The 22,587-nt window shown below is 37.3% G+C and overlaps 1 protein-coding gene across 8 annotated transcripts in view; it reads left to right on the forward strand.

Moving 5' to 3' along the window:
* The window catches only part of CCDC141 (coiled-coil domain containing 141), a 258,308-nt gene that overhangs the window by 88,394 nt on the left and 147,327 nt on the right, over positions 1 to 22,587 (forward strand). For all 8 annotated transcript variants that reach the window (XM_050750515.1, XM_050750519.1, XM_050750517.1 and 5 more), the window contains 2 exons: positions 4,005 to 4,258; positions 20,210 to 20,326. In XM_050750515.1, coding sequence (XP_050606472.1) covers positions 4,005 to 4,258; positions 20,210 to 20,326 — 371 coding nt within the window. The remainder of the gene's footprint in view (positions 1 to 4,004; positions 4,259 to 20,209; positions 20,327 to 22,587) is intronic.

A 22,587-nucleotide genomic window follows, 5' to 3' on the forward strand; every position in this document is an offset into this window, starting at 1 on the left:
ATGTTTTTTATATCTTAAACCTAGCTAGGGTATACATGCCTGGTGGCCCATTATACTATTATCTGTACTTTTGTCTCTATTTGAAAATACCCATTAATTATGTTCAAGAGAAACCATCCCACTAGGGAACATTTAGAATAATTTTTGAAGTATTAGGAAGAAATATCATACATTATCTCAGGACCAAGATGGTGACCTTGATGGATTTTATAAAGTACTCATTTGGAAAGTTTATTTAACAAGCTATAAACCTATCCACCTGTGTATACCTATTATACCATCTTAAATTGGTTATTTATACTTAATAATTGTGGCAAACTATAGAGGTATTAATATAAAATATGATGTATTTTGTGAACTTTAATGATAATTTTTTAGATAGATTGAAAATTAATCAAAACAATTAATGAAAATTTATCAACTATTTTCTAAGTTCACATGAGAAGGTATTGTGTCAGTAAGAAGGATTTTGTATGTGCTGATATACAATCTTTAAAATAAATTGACTGTAAAGATGTTCTTGAAGGTCGCAATATATCTAGACAGTTTACCCTTGGGGAAAAACACATCACTTTGTAAGATCAACTGATGGAATAAATAGCTAGGAAAATGTAAACTGTGAAGAAACAAAATGTAAGAAACTGAAAGACTGAGGGAACTGGCAGAGGAAACTGAGGGAAGAATCCATCCACCTCAACAGCCGTCATGGTGGCAGGTAACAGACTGACTCAGCCTGGATACATTTTACAAGTTAATGCTGGCTCAGGAGGCTGTGTGCGTGGCAATATTGTGGTAGTTGTTATATTATTTTGGCAGAAGGTGAAACAGAAAACCAGGAAAAAAAAATGTGAATTGTAATTTTGGCTAATTGTTCGTGTTCTCACGGGAACCAGAACAGGTTGACCATTAGTCTGCAATACCCTGAGGACCTAAAGTTGTGCCTCCCTCTCTCATTTGCAAAGTCTAATATGTAAGAGTTAGTTACAGGAAGGAAGGAAACCCTCTGGAGACCCTGTTGCCTTCCCAAACTTCTCATGTGTGGGCTGTATGTGTGTGTATGTTTGTGTGTAGCTGTTCACAATATCATAACAAACTCTTCAGTGCAAAGGAAAAATACTATTTCTCTCTATATATAAAAGGAGACTCCATCATACTTCTTACTTCTTTAAGGATATACAAATTAAACTCTTTAGTCTGATAGGTAAGGCCTGCTATAACTCGTTTCTCCAGTTGTGTCTTGGACCTTCCCGTAAGAACTTGTTCTGAGCAGATAGATCTTTTCCTGAACCCTACCCCCAGTCCCATCTTGTTCATGTTTGCTTCCATTTCTTTTTTCCAAAGAAATTGACTTGAATTATGATGTTCTCCCTGACTTTTCTTACAGTATCTACATTCTCCCGTTCTTCTGACTTGGTTGAAGTCTGTGGTTGTTTTTGTCTTTTGTTTCTTCGCATTGTTGACTCACAATCAAATTGCCCAGGGGACATAATCACACTGTCATTCGGAGCAGATACTACTAGCTAATATTTTACAGGACAGATCTAGGTCATGTGGAATAAACTACTTCAAATTATTTCCTTTTCATCTCAAAATGCCTTTTTACAGTATATTCACTTATCTTATTCTCTCCTCCAGCTTTCTCCCCCCCCCCAAAAAAAGGGTGTCAATTGAAAGAGAAAACTGGCCCAACTACCTCAGCCTACATCATCGCTGTGTAATAAACTGCCAAGAATGCTGAAGTTGAGTGTGTCCCTATAGTGGAAATAACACTGAGTTATACTAATCACAAGTCTTGAGTTTCAGCACCGGTTCAGTCCATTTTTATTAGTGTCAGACTTGGTAAGATGCTTACTCTCCCAGTGTTCTCCACAGTTCCCCCATCCTGAAAATAAAATAATAATAATAAAAAACAGTATATTTGACCCTGTTATTCTCTCAAGATACTATCCTAGCATTTTCTTATAAAAACAAATGTCTCAAAGATTGTCCTGCTTGTTGCCTTCCCACTTCTCAGCTCACTTTCTTCTCACTTCTCATTGCCTTCTCACTCCTCACCCTGGTAACTTGGCTTCTGTTTCCATCACAAAACTCAAAGTCTTCTCAACTTCTCTTTTATACATCTCTGGAGAACTTCTGATCTCTAACATCTGTAGCTCTCCCAATCTCCTCCCCCCGCATTTCAAAATATTTGTTCTCGCGCTATCATTCTACAAAAATGATAGCAAATCTCCTGTACCAGTCACCGTGCTAAGTGCTGGATGCAGTCATGGTCTCTATCCTCATGTTGCAATGGAGCCTAGTGGCAAAGACAGACATTAAGTGTGAGAGTATTTGATCCCATTTGGTTTGTCCTTTGAGGAAGTGACAGTTGACATGAAGTATGAGTACAGTAAAGGTAACGAAGGAGGGTGTTGAGGAGAATGGTGTCCCTGTGAGTGGACATAGTGAAAAGTTCAGGGTCAGGAGGGAGTATAGCATGTGTGAGGAATTTAAAGAAGAATGAAAAATTGAGAAATTGAGACAATTTGAAAAGGACGGAAGAGACTAGACCATGCCAGACATAGTAATCTACATTAAGGGGTCTGTCTTTAATTTTAAGGCAATGGGGTGCCATTGTTTAAGTGTGTGTGTGTGTGTGTGCGCATGCATCTGTGTGTGAGAGAGAGAGGAAGGAAAGGAAGGAAGGAAGGAAGGAAGGAAGGAAGGAAGGAAGGAAGGAAGGAAGAAAGAGAAGAAAGAAAGAAAGAGAAAGAAAGAAGGGAGGGAGGGAGGGAGGGAGAGAGAGAAAGGAAAGAAAGAAAGAAAAGAAAGAAAGAAAGAAAGAAAGAAAGAAAGAAAGAAAGAAAGAAAGAAAGAAAGAAAGAAAGAAAGAAAGAAAGAAAGAAAAAGAAAGAAAGAAAGAAAGAAAAAGAGATGTTATGTTTAGAAAAGATCGCTGTGGCTAAAGTCTGGAGCATTGATAGATGGATTGGAGAGAGGATACAATTAAGAGAAGACTGTACATCCAGGCAACAAATGATGCTTTCCATGGTGAGGATAGAAAGAAGTAGACAGATGCCAGAGATACCATGTAATATCAACAGGTCTTGATGATGGCGGGTTGAAGGAGAGGGATGTCATGGACAACTCCTTCATTTCTGCCCGATGGAGACTGGACAGTTCCCCAACTGCTCCTTCAGTTGATCCGCAAGTGTAGATGCCTCTCAATGTGCTATTCTCAACTCTTTCTTCTTCTACACTTTCTCCCTTAGTAGTTCTTCAATTTCTAGCTTAACATCTCAATTCTACAAGATGCTACCCAAACTTACAATGCTATTTACTCCAGAGATCACATACTGGTAGCCCATTTGGGAGATATCGATGCTTCATTATCCTGTGATTTTTTAATTAAAAAATATGAATTATGAAAGATTTAGAAGTCAGAACTTTCATATAAAATTTGCATTTGAAACTCTTTTAATAATTGGAAGCTCCATCAACACTGAACCCATATTCTTCATGTCAACAGTTCGTCAGAACTGAGTGACAGCTGACCCTTTTAGCAAGTATTTTACACTTTGCTGTAGTCCCTGACATTTGGGCACCTGGCCACCACATTTATTGAGTTTCTGTTTGGTCATCCCAGGCACTAGCCTTTAAACCTCAGCTTTAGTCCAATCACCTTAGAATGTAGAACATTTACCCAGCATCATACCGCTGAAAACTGCAGCAATGTCAAAATCCCACGCTCATTCTACTCCCTGCCTGAATCACACAATTGCTGAACAAAGCATCCCATCAGTTGGCAGTTAGCACTATCACAATTGCTAGGCTAAGGTGTTTGACCAGTTTTTTCTTTGAAGTACTGTAGGCAGTTTCTGTCCACATATTTTAATTCCTTGCAGCACAACTTGTTTTTTATTAACATAAAAATTACATATATTTTACATTGTGAAGAGTCCAAATATTGCTGTATAAAAGCTTGCTAATATCATTATTCTTTCTTCTTTCTAATTTTCTTCTAGAACTCTTGGAACGGTCTTTAGCCCTTTTAAACAAAAGTCAACAACTCACTGACTTCATAGAAAAATTCAAGTGTGAAGGACCTAATGTGAATCCTGAGCTGATTCAGGGAGCTCATAGCAGCTGTCTGAAGATTGACAGCCTTCTTGAACTTCTACAAGACAGGAGAAGACAGTTAGACAAGTACTTGAAGCAACAGTGGCAAGAATTGAGTCAGGTTCTGCAGATATGTCAGTGGGACCAACGAGAAAACCAGGTAACCCAAAGGGGCATTGGATGATGTTCCAGTCTCAGCTGATTAGTTGTTATAGGGATTAACCATTCCCCGGGGCAGTTTGTCAGTCTTCATGGTCAAATCCTTTGGTCTTTGGTCCAAAAATCTTTCATCCAAACTACCATGTTGTTTTTCCCTGTAAGTAATATAAAATCAAATGTATGCATTTTTTTCATTATACTGTTGATTTTATAAATGAGAGAACACCTGTGGGTAGTTTCGAGAATGAATGTATTCTATTGTTGGATTCTTCCTTCCTTCCAGGTCACTACTTTTAGACATGTTTCTTTAACATTTTGAAATGTTAATTGCAATTTTCTTAAAAGTTGAAGAGGCATGATGCTGCCAAATTGTGCTAGATTGCTGCTTACATCAGTAAAAAAAGTCTGTCAGCCCAAAATAGAGATAATGTTCTTAGAAGAGTAGTCTGATGCCAATCAAGAAATATGACCTTGGCCCATAGCTGCAGGATCTGTGGTCAGAGGGCTTTGGGGGTTGATGAGTTTGCAGGCTCATTAGAGCTCATTACCCAGGCTGCGAGCACATTTCTGATGGGTTGTCAATGTGCTTGACACAGATTTCTTCTGCTACAATTATTTGATGCGAAGAGTGGGCAGAACTCTCTTTGCAAACCCCCAACTCAAATAAGTGAGAAGTTTATCACAACACTTCTGATTGTCTTAATTCCATGTTTAAATCTGTACAGATTAAGTGGAAGGAATTTTTAGGGAGAAATTATGTGGGGGGACGTCTCCTGGTCTAGATACACGGGAAAGAGGTTTTTTCATATATTTAATATTATTGCTCCATCCAAATTGAAGAGACATTCATATATTTGGAAGCGCATATGAGTCCAGAAGAAACTGGTTCTTATTTCAAGCTGGAAAAATGAGAACTTAAATGATGATCAACCTTTCAATTAATACTTATTGAGCACCTACTATATACCAGTTTCTATCATAAGTGTTGGGGATATACTAGACCACAAGATGGTGCCTTTTTCCTCTAGGAAATTTTCTTCTAATTCAATGTTTTTCAACCTTCACACTATTGACATTTGGTGCTAGGTAATTCCTGGTTGTGGGAGGCTGTCCTGTCCAGCACACTCTAGGATACAGAGCAGCCTTCCTGTCCTCTACCAACAAGATACCAGTACAACATCCCCAGTTTTGAAAAACCAGAACTGTCTCTAGACATTGCCAAATGTCCCCTGGGGGACAAAATTACCCCCAGTTAAGAACCATTATTCTAATGTGATGAGGACTTATAATAAACAAATGATGAGTATGATGATAAACCTGATGATGAAATCAAATAACGTAATGAATTTTGACATGTGTTGATCAACTTTTCATCAAAGAAGGAATCAAAGAAGACTCTCCGAGGAAGTGGCATAGAGCAGAGACCCAAATGCAGATGTCAGTCATATATTCTCCTGCTTGCATTTTGTTGCCATTCCCTTCTAAGTCACCATACACTTTCTAAGCTGCCTTGCATTTATCATTTTACACTGACTGCTGCCCGCTCCCCCTGTCCTGCTTCTGCTGTGCTTGACCTGCGGACTCTGCTCTAGCCATTATACACTCTCACATGCACTTTCACATGCTCATCTCCCAAAGCATTATCGTCCAATGCAAAGGTCTTTTCCTGATGACTCTGACATAACAAGAAGGAAATTAATCCTCAGGACAAGAAACTTAAAATTGTAAGACAACTGTTTCCAAAGTTCTTTGTCCTTCCGAGCATGAGTGGGTGTATTTTAGCTCCCTTGCTCCTCTCTGTCTCTCTCTGCCCTAATCCTGACCAGCCACCGTGTTCCCAGAGCTACTATCCCCTTAAAGGAACCTTCCTTTTATCTCTTCATTCTTGTGTTTACAACCCCAAGCCCCTGCCTCTAGTGCTTCCAAAAATACATTAAAAACTCCTCTTGCTTTATCATACAGAGAAGCATTTGTATTTTAAACCTCAACATCTCTTATCTGGATTAACACAGAGACCTTCTCTCTCCAAAAAAAAAAAAACCTCCTCAAAGAGGCTCCCCAAACAGAACAATTTCCCAATAATGAGAAAATAGCTTCAGTAATTTTATTTATTTATTTTTAAAACAGCAATTTTGCCTTTCTGCCCCATAACTATGGCAGTAATCATCCACTTGAATCCTCTGTAGTAAAAAGAAAAGAAAAAAATCACCTGAAAATTTAGAAGATTCAAAATGGACATTCTAATCCGGCCACATTCTTAAAGGAAATCTAAATCCCTTGCTAAACCTGGAAAGCAAAAATATATTTGCTAATAAGTAAAGTAAGGTATAGTAGAAGGTGTCTGACTTGGTAAGTTCTCTAACTTATGGGGTCTCATTTTGTTTTAGAGGTGAATGCTTTTGGGAGGGGTGCTTTTTAAAAAGTAAAGTTTATTTTTTAGAGCTCTTTTAGGTTCACAGCAAAATTGAGAGAAAGGTACAGAGATTTCCTATATGCTCCCTGCCCCCACACATGCAGTTTCTCTCTTTATCAGCATCTCCCCTCAGAATAGCTTGTTTACAATCAATGGGATTACAGTGACACATCACTATCACCCAAAGTCCACAGTTTACAGGAAGGTTCACTCTTGATGATGTATGTTCCAAATGTCCAATTCCACGTACATATGGGTTTGAACAAATGTGTAATGACATGCATCCACCATCATAGCATCATAGAAACCATGTTCACTGCCCTAATAATCCTCTGTGCTCTGCTTGTTCATTGCTTCCTTCCCTCTAACCCCTGGTAAACACTCATCTTTACTGTTCCCATAGTTTTGCCTTGTCCATAATGTCATATAGTTAGAATCATACAGGACTTTTCAGATTGGCGTTTTTCACTTAGTAATATGCATTCAAGTTTCCTCCATGTCCTTTCATGGCTTGATAGCTCATTTATGCTTAGCGCTAAATAATATTCTAGACAACCCTGGGCAAAGCAGGGAGACCCTGTCTCTACAAAAACTTTTTTAAAGTAGACAGGTGTGATGGTGTGTACCTGTGATCCCAGCTACTCAGGAGGCTGAAGTCGGAGGATCCCTTGAGTCTGGTAGGTTGAGACTGCAGTGAGCCATGATTATGCCACTACACTCCAGTCCGGGTGACACAGAGCAAGACTCTGTCTCAAATAACATAAATAAATTAATAAATCAATAAGTATCCCATTGTCTGCATTTACCACAGTTTGTTCATCCATTAATCTACTGGCATCTTAGTTGCTTCCAAATTTTGGCAATTATGAATAAAGCTGTTGTGGACATCCATGTGCAGCTTTTTATGTGAACATAAGTTTTCAATTTATATAGATAAATACCAAGGAATGCGATTGCTGGGTCATATGGTGAGAGTGTGTTTAGTTTTGTAAGAAACTGCTAAACTATTTTTCAAAGCGGCTATACCATTTTGGATTCCCACCAGCAATGAATGAGTGTTCCTGTTGCTGTACATCCTTGTCAGCATTTGGCATTGTCAGTGTTCTAGATTTTGGCCACTTTAATAGCTGTGTTGTGGTATCTCATTGCTGTTTTAATGGGCTTCATCTTTAAATTGGGAATAATACTTAAATCACAGAGTTGTTATAAGGATTACATGAAATAATGTGCAAAACACATAGCACAATGCATAGCGTTTTAAGAGGTACTTAATAGTTTCTTTGCCCTCCCTCTCTGTGGTTAAACCTTACAACTTATGAAAGCTTTCTCATTCAGCCCAGATTCTTTCCCCCGGATGTAGCATTACTGTTGTCATACATGTCTAGGTCTCTTAATACTGTTTAGTTATTGGAGGCTGTTACAAGTATAGTTAGGATTTAGGAATCCACATTCGTGGTTAAGGGAATGAGGCTGTCATTTAGACTCCATTCCTAACAGCACTTGAACAAAAATTAATTATAATAAGAATAATCAACATTATAGTAAATATAACCAGTTAATAAACAAGATAGTCATTTCCTTAAATATAAAATTTAGGCTCTTAGGCTGGGTGTGGTGATGAATGCTTATAATACCAGCACTGTGGGAGGTGAGATTGCTTGAGCAATCTCTGTCTCAAAAAGAAAAAAAAAAAAAAATAATAATAATAATAAACAGAAGTTTAGGAAAACTGAACAACTCAGGTGAGATAATTTGTGCTTATACATACCTGGACTTTAAAGTGATTCCTTTTTCATATAATTATCAACAGAGCAAGCAGGCAGATTCCTTGAGCCCGGGAGTTCGAGACCAGTCTGGGTAACATGGCAAAACCCTGTATCTACAAAACACACACACACACAAATGAGCCAGGCATGGTGCCATGCTCCTGTAGTCCCAGATACTTGGGAGCCTGAGATAGATGGGTGGCTTGAGCCCAAGAGGCCAAAGCTGCAGTGAGCCAAGATTGTACCATTGCATTTCAGCCTGGGTGACAGAATAAGACCCTCTGTCTCAAAAAATAAAATAAAAATAAAATTTGGACTCTGAATCTTAAAACACCTATGTGACATTTTCTCTTGTTAACAGCAGTGACAGCAGTTGGAGTAGTTAGTTAACAAAGCTAAGTATTGTCTCTTTATGTTGGTAAGGGTACAGATCCTGGGGCCAGACTGTTGGCTGGGTTCAAATCCTAGCTTCACCACTTACTAGCTGAGTAACAGCAATTATTTAACTTCCCTGAGGCTCAGTTTTCTGTAAAAACATGAATAGTAATACCAACTACTATCTTAGTGTTAGCAGTTGTTACCATCATGTCTGAAAAAGATGGTGAAGGCCCGACATGTTACATACTCTCCCCACTTCTTGCCCCCGCAATGTCGTGCTCAGATGAAGATTGGTCTCAGATTGAAGACCAGTTTTATTATTTGAGTTCACAGGATGTGATAAAATAAAAGTCGCTTTAATAATGTTAACAGCTACCCTTGTTCAACGGGCACTGAATTGATAGTTTAAAACAAAAAGTAGTATCTTTTTTTCTGCTTGTGATTTAAAAATGCTTCTTTGTTAAAATGTAGCGATCCCCCTCCATGCAGATTGCTACTAGAAATTTGGCATACTGCCACCTTCTAGACTTTTATCCAAGTGTGAGCGTAGTCACAGGCACACACACATTTATTATAAAAAACTAAACAAACAAATGAAAATTAATTGAATTAGCCTATATATACCGTATTACAACCTGTTTTTTTGTTAAATTGAAAAAAATCCTAAACATATTCTGTGTTTAAGTAGAGCAAATTAATTTTAATAAGTGTGTAGTATTCTGCTATTTGAATATAAAACAATTTAAACAGTATTTTATTAATGAGGAAATAGAGTTGCTTTGATTTCTTAATATTATAAACAATAATTAATGCTTACTCTGTTGATAATTATATGAACAAGGATTCACTTTAAAGTCCAGGTATGTATAAACACAAATTATCGCACCTGAGTTTTTCAGTTTTTCTAAACTTCTGTTTTTTATTATTATTATTGTTACTTTTCTTTTTGAGACAGAGTCTCACTCTGTCACCCAGGCTGGAGTGCAGCGACACAATCTTGACTTACTACAACCTCCACCTCCGGGTTCAAGCAATTCTCGTGCCTTAGCCTCCCAAGTAGCTGAGACTACAGACACATGCCACCACGCTGGCTATATGTTTTGCATTTTAGTAGAGACGGGGTTTCACCATGTTGCCCAGGATGGTCTTGAACTCCTGGGCTCAAGTGACCTGCTGGTCTTGGCCTCCCAAAGTCCTGGGATTACAGGCATGAGCCACCGTGCCCGGCCTGAATGTTCTAAACTGTTGTTGATGGTACAATGGTGAAGAATTGCAGCAGGGACACTGAGCTGAGTGTCACTCAGTTCATAATTTGGGTTTTATAGTTATCATGTTCTTGGATGATCTACCTGATAATTCTAGAACATATGGAACCACATTTCATTGGAGGGCAAAGGGTTTTTTTTTTTTTTTTTTTTTTTTTTTTTTTTTTTTTTTTTTTTTGGTCAGTTCTGTCTTATTTTAAGTGAACACAGGAGCTATCAATCTTTACATTAATGAAATATCAACTTTGTCAATCATTTTAACCAATTAAGAAAAAGGGAAATTAAGTAAAGAAATAGAACAAAGATTACTGATGAATAATAATGTGGATGTCTGAATACGTGATGTGTCTTCTTTCGTAAGAGCCATTTAAAAGATACATTTAGTGCTTCTCTGTTTCTGAGTGCTGTGGCCTAATGCTTTTGAACTATAATAGTTCAGCTAATTCTCCTTTGGAAAAGAAATTAAGTGACCAGCATGATGGGGACTTAGGATTCACATCAACTGCAGGAAAACAGTAAATGAAAACCACATACTTTCCTATCTTAATTAGGATGTGATCACCTCATAAAGATAATTATAGCATGTTCTTTCATCATTGTTTTTCAGATATAATAATGCACTCTTGTTTTACATTTAAAGATAAGCAGCTGACCTTTCTTTTCAGCTCCAGCAGCATCTTATTTTGCAGATAATCTGCCTCATTAATGAAAATCAGAAGCAGCTTGAAGTACTTCGTGCATAATTAATTATCTTGGCAAGAAGATTTATGAATGTAATTTTTCTCAATTGCTCCAATCAGGCATAAGTGAGACAAACAAATATATTAAAACTAAGCTATTCATGGTCTCTATGTACAAGACAGTGTCAAGGACGTCTAGGAGAATTAAGACATGAGGGCAGACAATCTCTTTTTACTACCCAGATCACATATGAGTTATACATCTTTAGGGGCAGGAAGGATAATAGAATTCACATCAGAAGGTTTTGTGGTTTTATAATTTGAGTAAAATGTGTATCATAATCATGCAGTATATTCCTTGTCAATGAGCAATTTAAATGATATTAAAGATGACATATATGAGCATAGCATCTGGGCACCAATCTTGTGTCTGGTGGACATCTGTAAAACTGTGCACCCATACAGGCATATGTGAGTGTATTCTCTTGTATATGATGCCACCTTCTAACTAGGATTTATAACTTGAATGATTGAACAGCTTAATGCGTAATTTTGAAAGTCCTTCTCTGGAAGTTACTTACCTGAGCTTCTTATCTATTGCTTTGGAAATTTTGAAATGGGGATACTAAACCTATCACCAAGAGATTTTGTGAAAAATAAATGAGAAGGTGTGAGTGAAAATACTTTGAAACATTTACATCAGCAAAATGTCAGTCCTGGTCCCATGATTATGACTACGCACAATGAGCCTCTTCAGTTGTATTCTTGAGTGTATCTTTCATATTCCAAGAGGTGGTATTCCTGGATAAACAGTGTTATTCCCAAAAGTGGAATTTGGGGGTTGATAGAATGTGAACAAGTGTTAAGTCCCATGATCCATCTTGTCAAATTACCCCCACAAAAGTTGTTTAAATTTGACTCCAACTAGTTGGAGTTGAGTACTAGTTCCCACCACATTGGTCAATGTTGAGCATTACCTTTTATTTTCATGTTTGCAAATCTGGTCTTGTTGTTTAACTTAGTATTTCCTAAATCTCTAGTGATTGCATTAAAAATACATGCATTTGCATCTCTCAATAAATGTGAGCTGCTGCCTCAAAAAAAAAAAAAAGAAAAAAAAAGTCCTTCTCTGAAGGCAGCTTTCATACATTGGCTGGCATAAGGCCAAAAAAAAAGGGTTGCATTATTTTGGTGACACTGGTATCAAACCGTTGGGTCAGTAGCAGGTATACATGACTGTCCCACTGTCCATAGATGAAAATTTATCACAGAATTTCATTTTGGTATACAGTCTGTCTCTAGAATTCTCTCTAGGGCACGCCAACAGTAAATGCAAAGGATCTGATAGTATTTGTAGAAGGATCATGTAATTTTGACAGAAAAAAAAAAACCTTTTCTAACTGGGATGTATGCGAATGACTATTGCTTCCAACGGCACTGCAGTTCAAAGGTTGAAACAGAGGGACTCTGGTGCAGATGGCATGGATGCCAATCCTAGCTTTTACATTTACTAGGTATGTGGTTTTGGGCCAGTTACTTGGCCTCTATGCCTCAGTGTCCTTTTCTATAAAATGGGGATAGTAACAGTATCTACCTATAGATTTATTGTAAAAATAAAAAATATTATACATTTTAAAATGCTTTGAGCACAGCTTGGCATATTGTAGGTGCTCAATACTTTTCAAATGTTCACCATATCACTACATACTTTGGTGGTCACTTTCTGAGCTTTACTGGATAATCACTAGCCTACAAAATCAGACACACTGGCCACATCCCACACCAATTCCATAAACCACTAGATAATCTTAACTTTCTAAAATGTTCTGATATGAACAGGGCATAAATGCCATTTCATGGCTTTATATCCAGTCTAGTTTACTCAAAAGGTCAGCTTTAGCTGGAAGATAGAGTTTAAAACCAATTTTCCACTTCTTAAGTTTCTCCACCCTTTAGCTATTCTTTAGGTCACTTATACTTATTATAGTTGATTACATTTTCATTAAATTAGGCCATTCCTGTATATTGTTCAATTGAACTGATGGCTTAACAACATTTTGATTATTGAAGCCCTCAAGTCGGTTGGTAAGGGGGATGGGGACACACACTGTGACCACATTCACTCTCAGAAGTGATGTGTGTGTGCTCCCTGGGGAAGGCTCTGTGGTTGCTTCTAATCCTCATGCCCATTGTATGACAGAATTAGCTGTTGCTGCCTGAGATATCTGCTAAGCCCTGGGGCTGCCTGTGGGTCTCCTTTTACCTCTCTAAGCTCTTTTCCTTCCCTACCCCTGGTGCTTGTCCCTGGTGATCATTGGCTTCTCTTTTCTCCTGCCACCATCCCAAACTAGCCAGGAAGTAGAAGTCATTTTCTCCTCTTCCCTCATTCTCACGATCCAATCCCAAAGACAACCCAAAAGGATGAACTAATTTTAATGAATATTGTAGGGAGACTCTTAAGCAAACAATAAATGGCATGCTTTAAAAAGATGAATACATCTTTTAAAATTTACCAGTTATTTATATTCTGTCTATATGACAGTTTCTGATTCATTGTTTTTCCCAACAACCAGAGGTTCAGGCCAAAACTTTGGTAGGAAATCCATTAAGCTGCCTGACCTAGGAAATGGGAAGGTAAAATGAAAATGTCAAACTTTGGTCCCACTCCTAAGTAGCTGTGCGCTGTCTGTCGGTTTGTCTCTCACTCTCTTTATCTCACACACACGGTGAATATAATTGGCTGAAGATCACTTAGGGTGGAACTTTAAGTTATATTGGGAAAACCATGCCTTCGATATCTTTGGCAGGGATACACATTGCCAAGACACTGGATGGGGCTGTTTCCTCTCCTGAAAAACAATTTCTTTCCACTGCTGGGGAAGTTATTTTCAATGAGTCAGAGGTAATGTTAGAAATAAAATTTAGGTCCAGAGACTTCTACTGTACTGATTTTGTCCATTGGACGAAATAACTTTCCATCCATTAAGTAGTTGGAAGTAAAGAGCCTACCTAAACACAAATAATTGTTGTGGGCAATGTTAAGAAGGGAAGTCCTTACTGCCTTTTTTTAAATGAAATATAGATGTGAGAAGAGAAATTATATGCTAACACAAGTCGGAATAGTTAAATACATAAAATTATTATTCTAGACAGGAAAAAAGATTGTATGTAAAGCTGTTCATAAAGTAACAAATTTTGCCTTAAAATAACATGTTTTAGCTTTCCTACTGCCCCTCAACACAGAATACCGGGATTTGATACTGGAATTTGTTGAGGAGATACAGATACCTTCCAGTTGATCTCAGTAATTCACAAAGGGCTCCCAAATTCTACAGAAGAAAATTGTGAGCATTGTCCTCCTGGAATCTCTAAGTCCAAATAATAACAGGCCAATAACTAGATCGGTCCCAGAATACATCTAGAAATGGAAACCCAATCCACGTTTTTGGCACTAATTGTTTTTTTCTGCCCTCCTGCCAAGTCTGCAGGTGCAAACATCAGCAACACAGCTTTAGCATCTCTTCTAATGTGCATTAGAATCACCTAGTGGACCAAATAGATATTTCAAATCTGGTTATTGCTAGTTAAGTCCAGAGCTCATTTGACTGTATTGTCTAATACAAAATACAACTGGTTCTCCTATTGTAAAAAAAGAAAAAAAAACCAAAGCCCTATGGAAACATGCCTTCAAAATCAAAGCAGGCATTAGAACTGTCACCTGTGACCATCAACTACAATTGAAAGCATTCTCTGTATGTGTGTATTTTTGGTAATTGCAAGAGAGACTGTCAAAAAGTCTTGGGTTAAAGAAGATGAATAACTGATGCCTTTTTCCTTGATCAGTTTTTTGTCCTTAATAGAACCTGGTTATTCAGCAAGTTCTGCACGTGGAAAAGAAAATGAAAGTAATTTGATGAGATTTTCATCTCCCCTTAAGCATTTCTGTTAAGGTGGTTTGAATTGCTTATTGCTAGTTCACCTCCTCCAGCATATTTTAAATAAAGACAAAAAAGATCTGATTTCAGATTGTGGAACAAATTGCAGAAAAATAAGCTGCAGTGGTTTATGACATTCTGATGCATTGCTTTGGGCTGCAGCAGAAGTTCACCTTCTTGATGCCTCCGTTGTTTATCCTTGACCATCAGAGAGCATTTTCTATTGCTTGCATGCTCCATCTTTCAGTCCTGTCTTTGGCACATGTCATTTGGGAAGTGAAATTCTCAGCCTGCTCTTGCTGTCACCACTGCCCACAGCTGGCATCTTGCTCTCAGGGACTCTCTCTGACAGGCCTGACCCACACATTCATTCTCCTCTCTAATGAACTATTTTCACTAAGCCCCTGATTATATACAGGACCTAATTCGGTGTTAAAATTGGGTTCTATAACCATAGCTTTGCATTTTGGTTTTTATTTTAAGAATGTTCATAAATATAGCCTAATGAGATATATATAGGCCACTTCTCTTCTCCAGAATCCTTTATTTCTGCAGATGTATATAATAAGCAGGAAAAATATTGCATAGTATGAATTCTGACACTGGCATTTCTGTCCCTACCTACAAGAATTTCCTCCTATTGGTTGTTTGAAATTAGGCAAGTTATTGAACTGTCTATTGAACTGTTACCTCATCTATTGAAAAGACAAATATCTTTATCACAGGAGGGGTGCAAAGATTAGTTGAAGTTATGTTGTAACCTACCTAAATTAGTACCTAATGCTTCTCTTGGAAGGAAGGCTGGTTCACTTCTTTTACTTTCTTCATTCTTATTTACCAGCAGGAGTCCAAAGTGGGACTTCCAACAAGACAAAAATTAAAAATATTTAAAAAAAGGAGTCCTTCTTTGCTCAAGGCTAAATACCTTCAATAGGTATTTAGCCCAAGCTTCCCTCTCTTCCAACCTTCCCACTGTTTTTGGTACATCCCTGTATCAACTTTCCCCATGTATCTTCAGTGATGAACAACACAAGCAAAGAAATGCATGTCTCACCTAATCAAAGAAAAAAATGTGGGGAGGAGCCCCTTTGTTACTTCTGCTTTCCCAAAAGCTATTATCCTTTACTCAGCCAATGAATGTAGCCAATGTCTTAGTCCATTTTGCATTGCTACAAAGGAATACCTGAAACTGGGTAATTTATGAAGATGAAAGGGTTATTTGGCCCATGATTCTGCTGGCTGAAAGACTGGGCACCTGTTGAAAGTTCAGGCTGCTTCCACCCATGGCAGAAGGTGAAGGGGAGTTTCCAAATGCAGAGATCACATGGCAAGAGAGGAAGCAAGAGAACACATGGAGGCACCAGGCTCTTTTTAACAACCAGGTCTGCTGGGAAGTAATAAAGGGAGAACTCTCCCACAGCCCCCACCAAGGAAGGGCATCAATCTATTCATGAGGGGTCCACTCCTATGATCCAAATACCTTCCATTAGATCCCATCTCCAACACTGGGAATCAAATTTCAACATGGGGTTTAGAGGGGACAAACATCAAAACTGTAGCAGCCAACATCCGCACTTAGATGTTCATAAATGCTACCAACTGATATCTCACACCGCTCTTCTCCTGACTCCACTTTTTACATATCCCTAATTAAAGCTCAGTCTTTAAGTCTACATTTAACAAATATAGTCCAAATATATTTTAATTGAAGAACCATCCAATAGTAATAGAATGCAACCTACTGATATGATTTTAAATTTTCTAGTAGCCACATTTTAAAAGTAAAAAGAAATTAAAAAGCAAAAAGCCACACAAAAAGGGTGAAAACCAATAATATTTTTAAATTAACCCAACATATACAAAATGTTATTTCAATAGGTAATCAATAGTAACATTTTTTTTTTATTGAGACAGTGTTTCACTCCTGTTGCCCAGGCTGGAGTGCAGTGGCATGATCTTGGCTCACTGCAGCCTCAACTTTGCAGGTTCAGGTGATCTTCCTTCCTTAGCCTCTCTGAGTAGCTGTGACTACAGGTGTGTGCCACCACACCAAGCTAATTTTTTGTATTTTTTTAGTAGCCTGGGTTTTGCCATGTTGCCCAGGCTGGTCTCAAACTCTTGTGCTCAAGTGGTCCGCCTGCCTCAGCTTCCCAAACTGCTCGGTTTACAGGCATGAACCACCATACTCATACTCATACTGTTATTCTTAATGAGATATTTTCATTATACTTTATGCTAAGTCTGTGAAATCTGCTGTGTGCTTTATACATGGAGCATGTCTCAATTAGGACTAGTCACTTTCCAAGTACTAGATAGCTATGTTGATTAGTGGCTACTGTATTGGACAGTGCAGGTTTTCCTGCCACCCCACTTTAACTTTGAAGGAAGCTCTTTGTTTTCACTGGACATTCCTGATTGCTTCCTCTCTGCATCTTTGCTGACTTTCCTTTTTCTCTATCTCTTGTCATTCTGTGATAGATGCCACCCCATCACTACACACACACCACTACAAAGATCTGCCTCACTCCTCTGCTGAGTTCTATCTCCTCTGGGCATCAAGTACCTAGAATGCCCTATCAAATTAATGGGATGACCATGAACACATTGCTCAGATGAAACTGAAAGATAGAAACTGGGAAGAAAGGAAAAATATTCTAATTTACCCCTTTAATCCATCATTGCTCAGAACCAATTTCCAGTGCACACTTTGAATACTTTTTGTTTTCCTTCCATTGCACATCTCCTCAGCTTATGGCTCATGTTTTCATAGTTTTGCAGGGACCATGTTCTACATAAATGTCCTGGTGCATCATTTACTGTACTTATCACTCAGGCTTCTGGACAGCAGCTGACATAATTTAAAACCTTATAAAAAGTGCACTTAGAATATCTATGCAGCTGTCTGAAGTAGCTACTCGCCAGGCACAATGACTGATTTACTGGGTGGCAGAATATTATGATTGACATGCTCCTGGTTATTTAGGGTGTCCTATCTTGTGATCAGAAGGACTCTGAGAGCCTATTTTGTGTGCATCCCACAGCATACATGGTAAATCTGATCTAAGAGTCTGCTCCTGTGTGTGAATACCTCATAATGAGATGTAACACCCTCATGATGATCGACTGACTTCTGAGTGTTATGCCAACTTGTTTTTATGTTTCTTTCCAGGGTGCATCTGGTAGTAACAATTTGTAGATCTAGAGAGTCAGCATGATTTAACAGGCAGGAATGTGAACAAGACATGCTGAACATTATCGTAGTTCTTTACATTCTCTTAAAGAGAATAGTATTGTCTCACAGGAATAGTATCTTTTGGGAGTTGAAATAGTATGTGCCAAATCCAGAAGATGAGGTCAGTAGATACGGTTTAAAAATCAAAACAACTCACTCTTTCCCAGCTTTCATCACTGCTGGCATGTGTTAGATGACAAGTCTTTGACTCACAAAGTTTAATAAGATTATCTGAGGGTTCAGGCTTCTCACCTGTTTTTAGAGATTAGAGAACACCTGTTTGTACCCATTTTTCATCCACTCTGATTCTATAGTAACTGTCCCTATTAAAGCATTCTTGAGATGTCAAGTCCCTCCCACTTTAGCTAAGAATAAATAAAACTCACTTTCATTTAATAAAATAAACGATCTCTGGAAGTTAGTTGTATCGTGATCCACTTTACTTTGAGGAAACCCTTAAATCATTGATCTAGTTGTGTTTTTATAGGGGCTTACTGCATTTTTGGGAGAAAATTATTTTGTTTTACACAATAAAATAATAAATTTTATAGCTGTTGATAAAATACTCTGTGTGTGTTTTCATAGGCACATTGTACATATCATCTAGCTCTAATTGGATACCAGAAAAACAGACTGTCTTCAAATAATTGTAAATACATAAGCACAATACTTGTATATCTTGGGGACTAACTAGATAATGTGTGTATTGTGCATAGATTACCAAATATTCAGAAGAAAATGAGATATATGTCACATGAAAACTGCTACAAGGTCACCAGTATTCTTTTCTTTGCACTAATGATGGACTAAAATGGTGGTTAACAAAGACATTTCCAATTAGTAGAAAGCTAGAGAAATGCTTCCATCCTGTATTTTAACTGCCTATTCCATGCTGAGAAATACTAAGAGTTGGTGTAGACCTTTTGATCACATAGTCAACTTTGCAATATCAGCCCTATAAATGGTGTGTCCTATTCTAGGTAAGCCGTTAACTCTGACGTGTGTGTGTGTGTGTGTGTGTGTGTGTGTGTGTGTGTGTGAGATGTGCATTTATTGTGTGGAACTTCCAAACTAATCTAGAGTTCTCCTTGGCCACCTGTTTCACACATTTCTCCATGTTACAGGATTTCAGAGAAATCCTGAGACTGCAACAGGCAAGACAACCTAGGCTGGGGAAAGACATAGTATCAGACTTGGGATTTATATGCCCATTGTTTTGAATGGGCTGCCAGTGTTCATTTTTCAGATTTGAAGTCATTTCCCCTGATGGCAGGGCTGTAAGATTTGAAATGACTCAAGCATGGCAGCAGGGCACAATGGAAAGAGCATGGACTTTGAAATCCTGCAGACCGGAGGACAAACTCTGCTACTTACTATGTGGCTGTGGATAAGCTGCTTAACCTCTTCAAAACTCAGTCACTGCATCTCTAAAATGATGATATCATGACTGTTATAAAGTTGTTGAGAGAAATAGAGATGATGCCCAAAAAGCAACTAGCAAACTGTGTAGCTGGTAGTAGTCTCTTAAGAATCAGTCATTATGATATGATCATAAGGATAATGCTATACAGGATTCGAGAGTAAAAAATCTAAGTCTCCTTTAATTGGGATAAGGAATCTGTATCCAGGGCCCCCATGACAAGTGTTGGCATCATTTAAAAAGGTACGGATTATTTCAAGTCCTTTGCTATTTGTGGTTTCAGCACTGTATATGGCATGTATGATAAATCAAGTCAATGTAAATGTGAGTCATGCCCTTACCACTTATAATGTCAATGGATTTTAATAACCTCTCTATTTTCTGGATATAGATTTCCAGCACTTGTAGCAAACTAAATATTTCTGCATAGTCTATTTTATGGCAGAAAATATAATTCTACCTATACTGTTTAATATTTTCATATGGGTTTATATAACTATACTTAGATTCATATTCATTTCCAGGAAAGAAGATATATTTTAAACGAATTCATGATTTTTGGACTGCTTGGGAATGTATTTTGATTCTTTGTTAGGAGATTTTGATCTTATTCATGCCATGTAATCTACTGAACTGATTAGTCATTTTCATACTTTTCTGGGATTTTTTTTCTTTTATGCATGTAGAGGTTAAATGAAGAAAAAATTCTAAACTTGTTCATATTATTTTAATACATGAGATAGTTTATATAAAGAGAAATTAAAGTAGCTTAACCTTTGAAATGTTGAGGGACTATTTCTGAATTTTTACTCACTTATTCTGATTATTTAAATTTTGATCTTTCTTTGTTGCTTTTTACCTAGGTTACTTGTTGGTTTCAGAAAACGATAAGAGATTTACAGGAACAAAGTCTAGGTTCATCACTTTCAGACAATGAGGATCTAATTCGTAAGCACGAGGAACTGATAATAAAAGCAAAGGTAAGAGATATATTAGACACTTTAAAAATAATTGAAAAATGCATTAACTTTTCTTGAATATGCTTCTGTGGGTAATTTAGAGGAGAACTGAGAAGTCTCTTTGATTAATCTACTATTCATGTAAAAAAAAAATCCCAATAACATTAGCAATACCTCTGTGCATTGACAGGGCTTCCAGAATAATGATAAACAAATTAACAGCTTCTACAACAATAACTATATTGTTCTGAATAGTTACTATATGCCAGGCACTATACTATGTATATGAAATCCATTGTCTAAATTATCATAAAACCCCTAAGGGAGAGGTATTATTTCCCCCATTTTATGCATCAAAACAAATAAAACACAGAGGCTTGGAAATGCAAAGTCGCTTGACCAATATAATATATCTTGTCAGTGGCAGATTTAAAATTCAGTTCTAGGTTTTGTCTAATACAGAGGCCCAAGCTCTGAAACATTATACTTTTTAGCTTTCTAAAATTTTTTTCTACACTGAGATATCATTACTATGAGTCATCACTTTTATGACTTCCAGATATAATTTGATTGCTGTTCCCATTTACATGTCTTTTGCTCCTTAACTTGCTTCAGATTTCTCAGTTTTGCAACAAGTAATGGTTACCAGCCCGGCAGCCACTTGTAGGTATATAGAATGCATTAAAATGCAAGCATGAAGTGCCGAAAGCAAGATGAGTAAAGCACCTGTGTTGTGGTTGACCTTCTCTCCATTGTGTCTTGTTATTTGAAAATCAATGCATTTATACATCTGGGGGTCTATAAATACTTTCCAAAATTCTTTACAGAGGCTCCATATTGATCTGCAAGAAAACAGAAGTCCATCATAGTAGATGGAATGAGAACAGTGAATAATCACTGTCAACGTTTAGAGAACTTTGTATTATTAATATTTTAGATGATTGATAGTTGTAGGTAGAGCTAAGTCATAAAGCTCTAGAAAACAATGGGCCAACACTACTAGACAATAGCTGAATACAGGCTAGACAAGTCAAATATTCACATATCTGGGAGGATAGGAGTCGGCAGGATGAGGACGGAGGCAGTAGATTGCATTTATTTAGACTTAAATCTTTTCATGGGGATCATGACACATTTGTTTCAGTTTCTTGCTTCTGTTTGAACACTCCAGTGTCTTCTAGGCATTCAAAGTGTTTGGTTTGAATATTTGACTGATTGATAAAAGGTGCACTTACAGAAGACTGACTAATAATGACTGATTATTTTTTAAGTTCTTAAAATTTTTCAGCATTTGGTTTATCTGTTTAGGACGTTAATTTTTTTCATTGAATTATATGGCAATTGATTCTGTTTGTATCACTCAAGTTTTATCAGTGAAAGTTCTATCGAAAGCCCCAAATGCTAAGCACAAGAGATTACCAGAATTGCATAGGATGCTGCTTCCTTTAATACAAAAAAAAAAAGCAGTATATAGTGTACACATAATTTATACATCCCTTGGGGTTATATTCATGATAAATGTGGAGTTATGGTTTCCTCTAGCCTGAAGACAGTCTGGAGTAGAATATTTGTTAATGTTTGACCTTAGTAGGCCACAGTTTTTCTCATAGTTTATAGCTGTATTTCCACCTCTGATGTGCATAAACAAAAAAGCATATAGATATTATTTCCATCAATATTATTAAGTTGCAGGTATAAGGGATGTAAAAAATAATTTTTAAAAGACTATTTTTAGAGCAGTTTTAAGTTCACAGCAAAATTAAGGGGAAGGTGTAGAATTTCCCATATACACCCTGCCCCCACACATTCATAGTCTCCCCCATTATCAACATCCTCACCAGAGTGGTGCATTTAATGGACCTACATTGACACATCATTATTACCCAAAGTTCATAGCTTATATTAGGGTTCACTCTTGGTTTTGTACAGTCCATGGGTTTGGACAAATGTGTGATGACATGTATTGAATGATTGAACATCATTGAATTATACAGATTATTCTTGCTACCCTAAAACTCCTCTGTGCTCTGCCTGTTCATTCTTTTCCACACCCGCAACTCCTGACAACCACTGATCTTTTTACTCTCTTCATAGTTTTGCCTTTTCCAGAATGTCATGTAGTTAGAATTGTACAGTATGTAGGCTTTCAGATTGACGTTTTTCACTTAGTAATATGTATTTAAGTTTCCTTTATATCTTTTCATGACTTGATAGTTCATTCCTGTTTAGAAATAAAGAATATTCTAGATAAGCCTCATGACATAGGGAGACTCCATCTCTAC

This window comes from Macaca thibetana, chromosome 12 (genome assembly GCF_024542745.1).
Source record: "Macaca thibetana thibetana isolate TM-01 chromosome 12, ASM2454274v1, whole genome shotgun sequence".
In the NCBI taxonomy this organism is placed as follows: Eukaryota; Metazoa; Chordata; class Mammalia; order Primates; family Cercopithecidae; genus Macaca; species Macaca thibetana.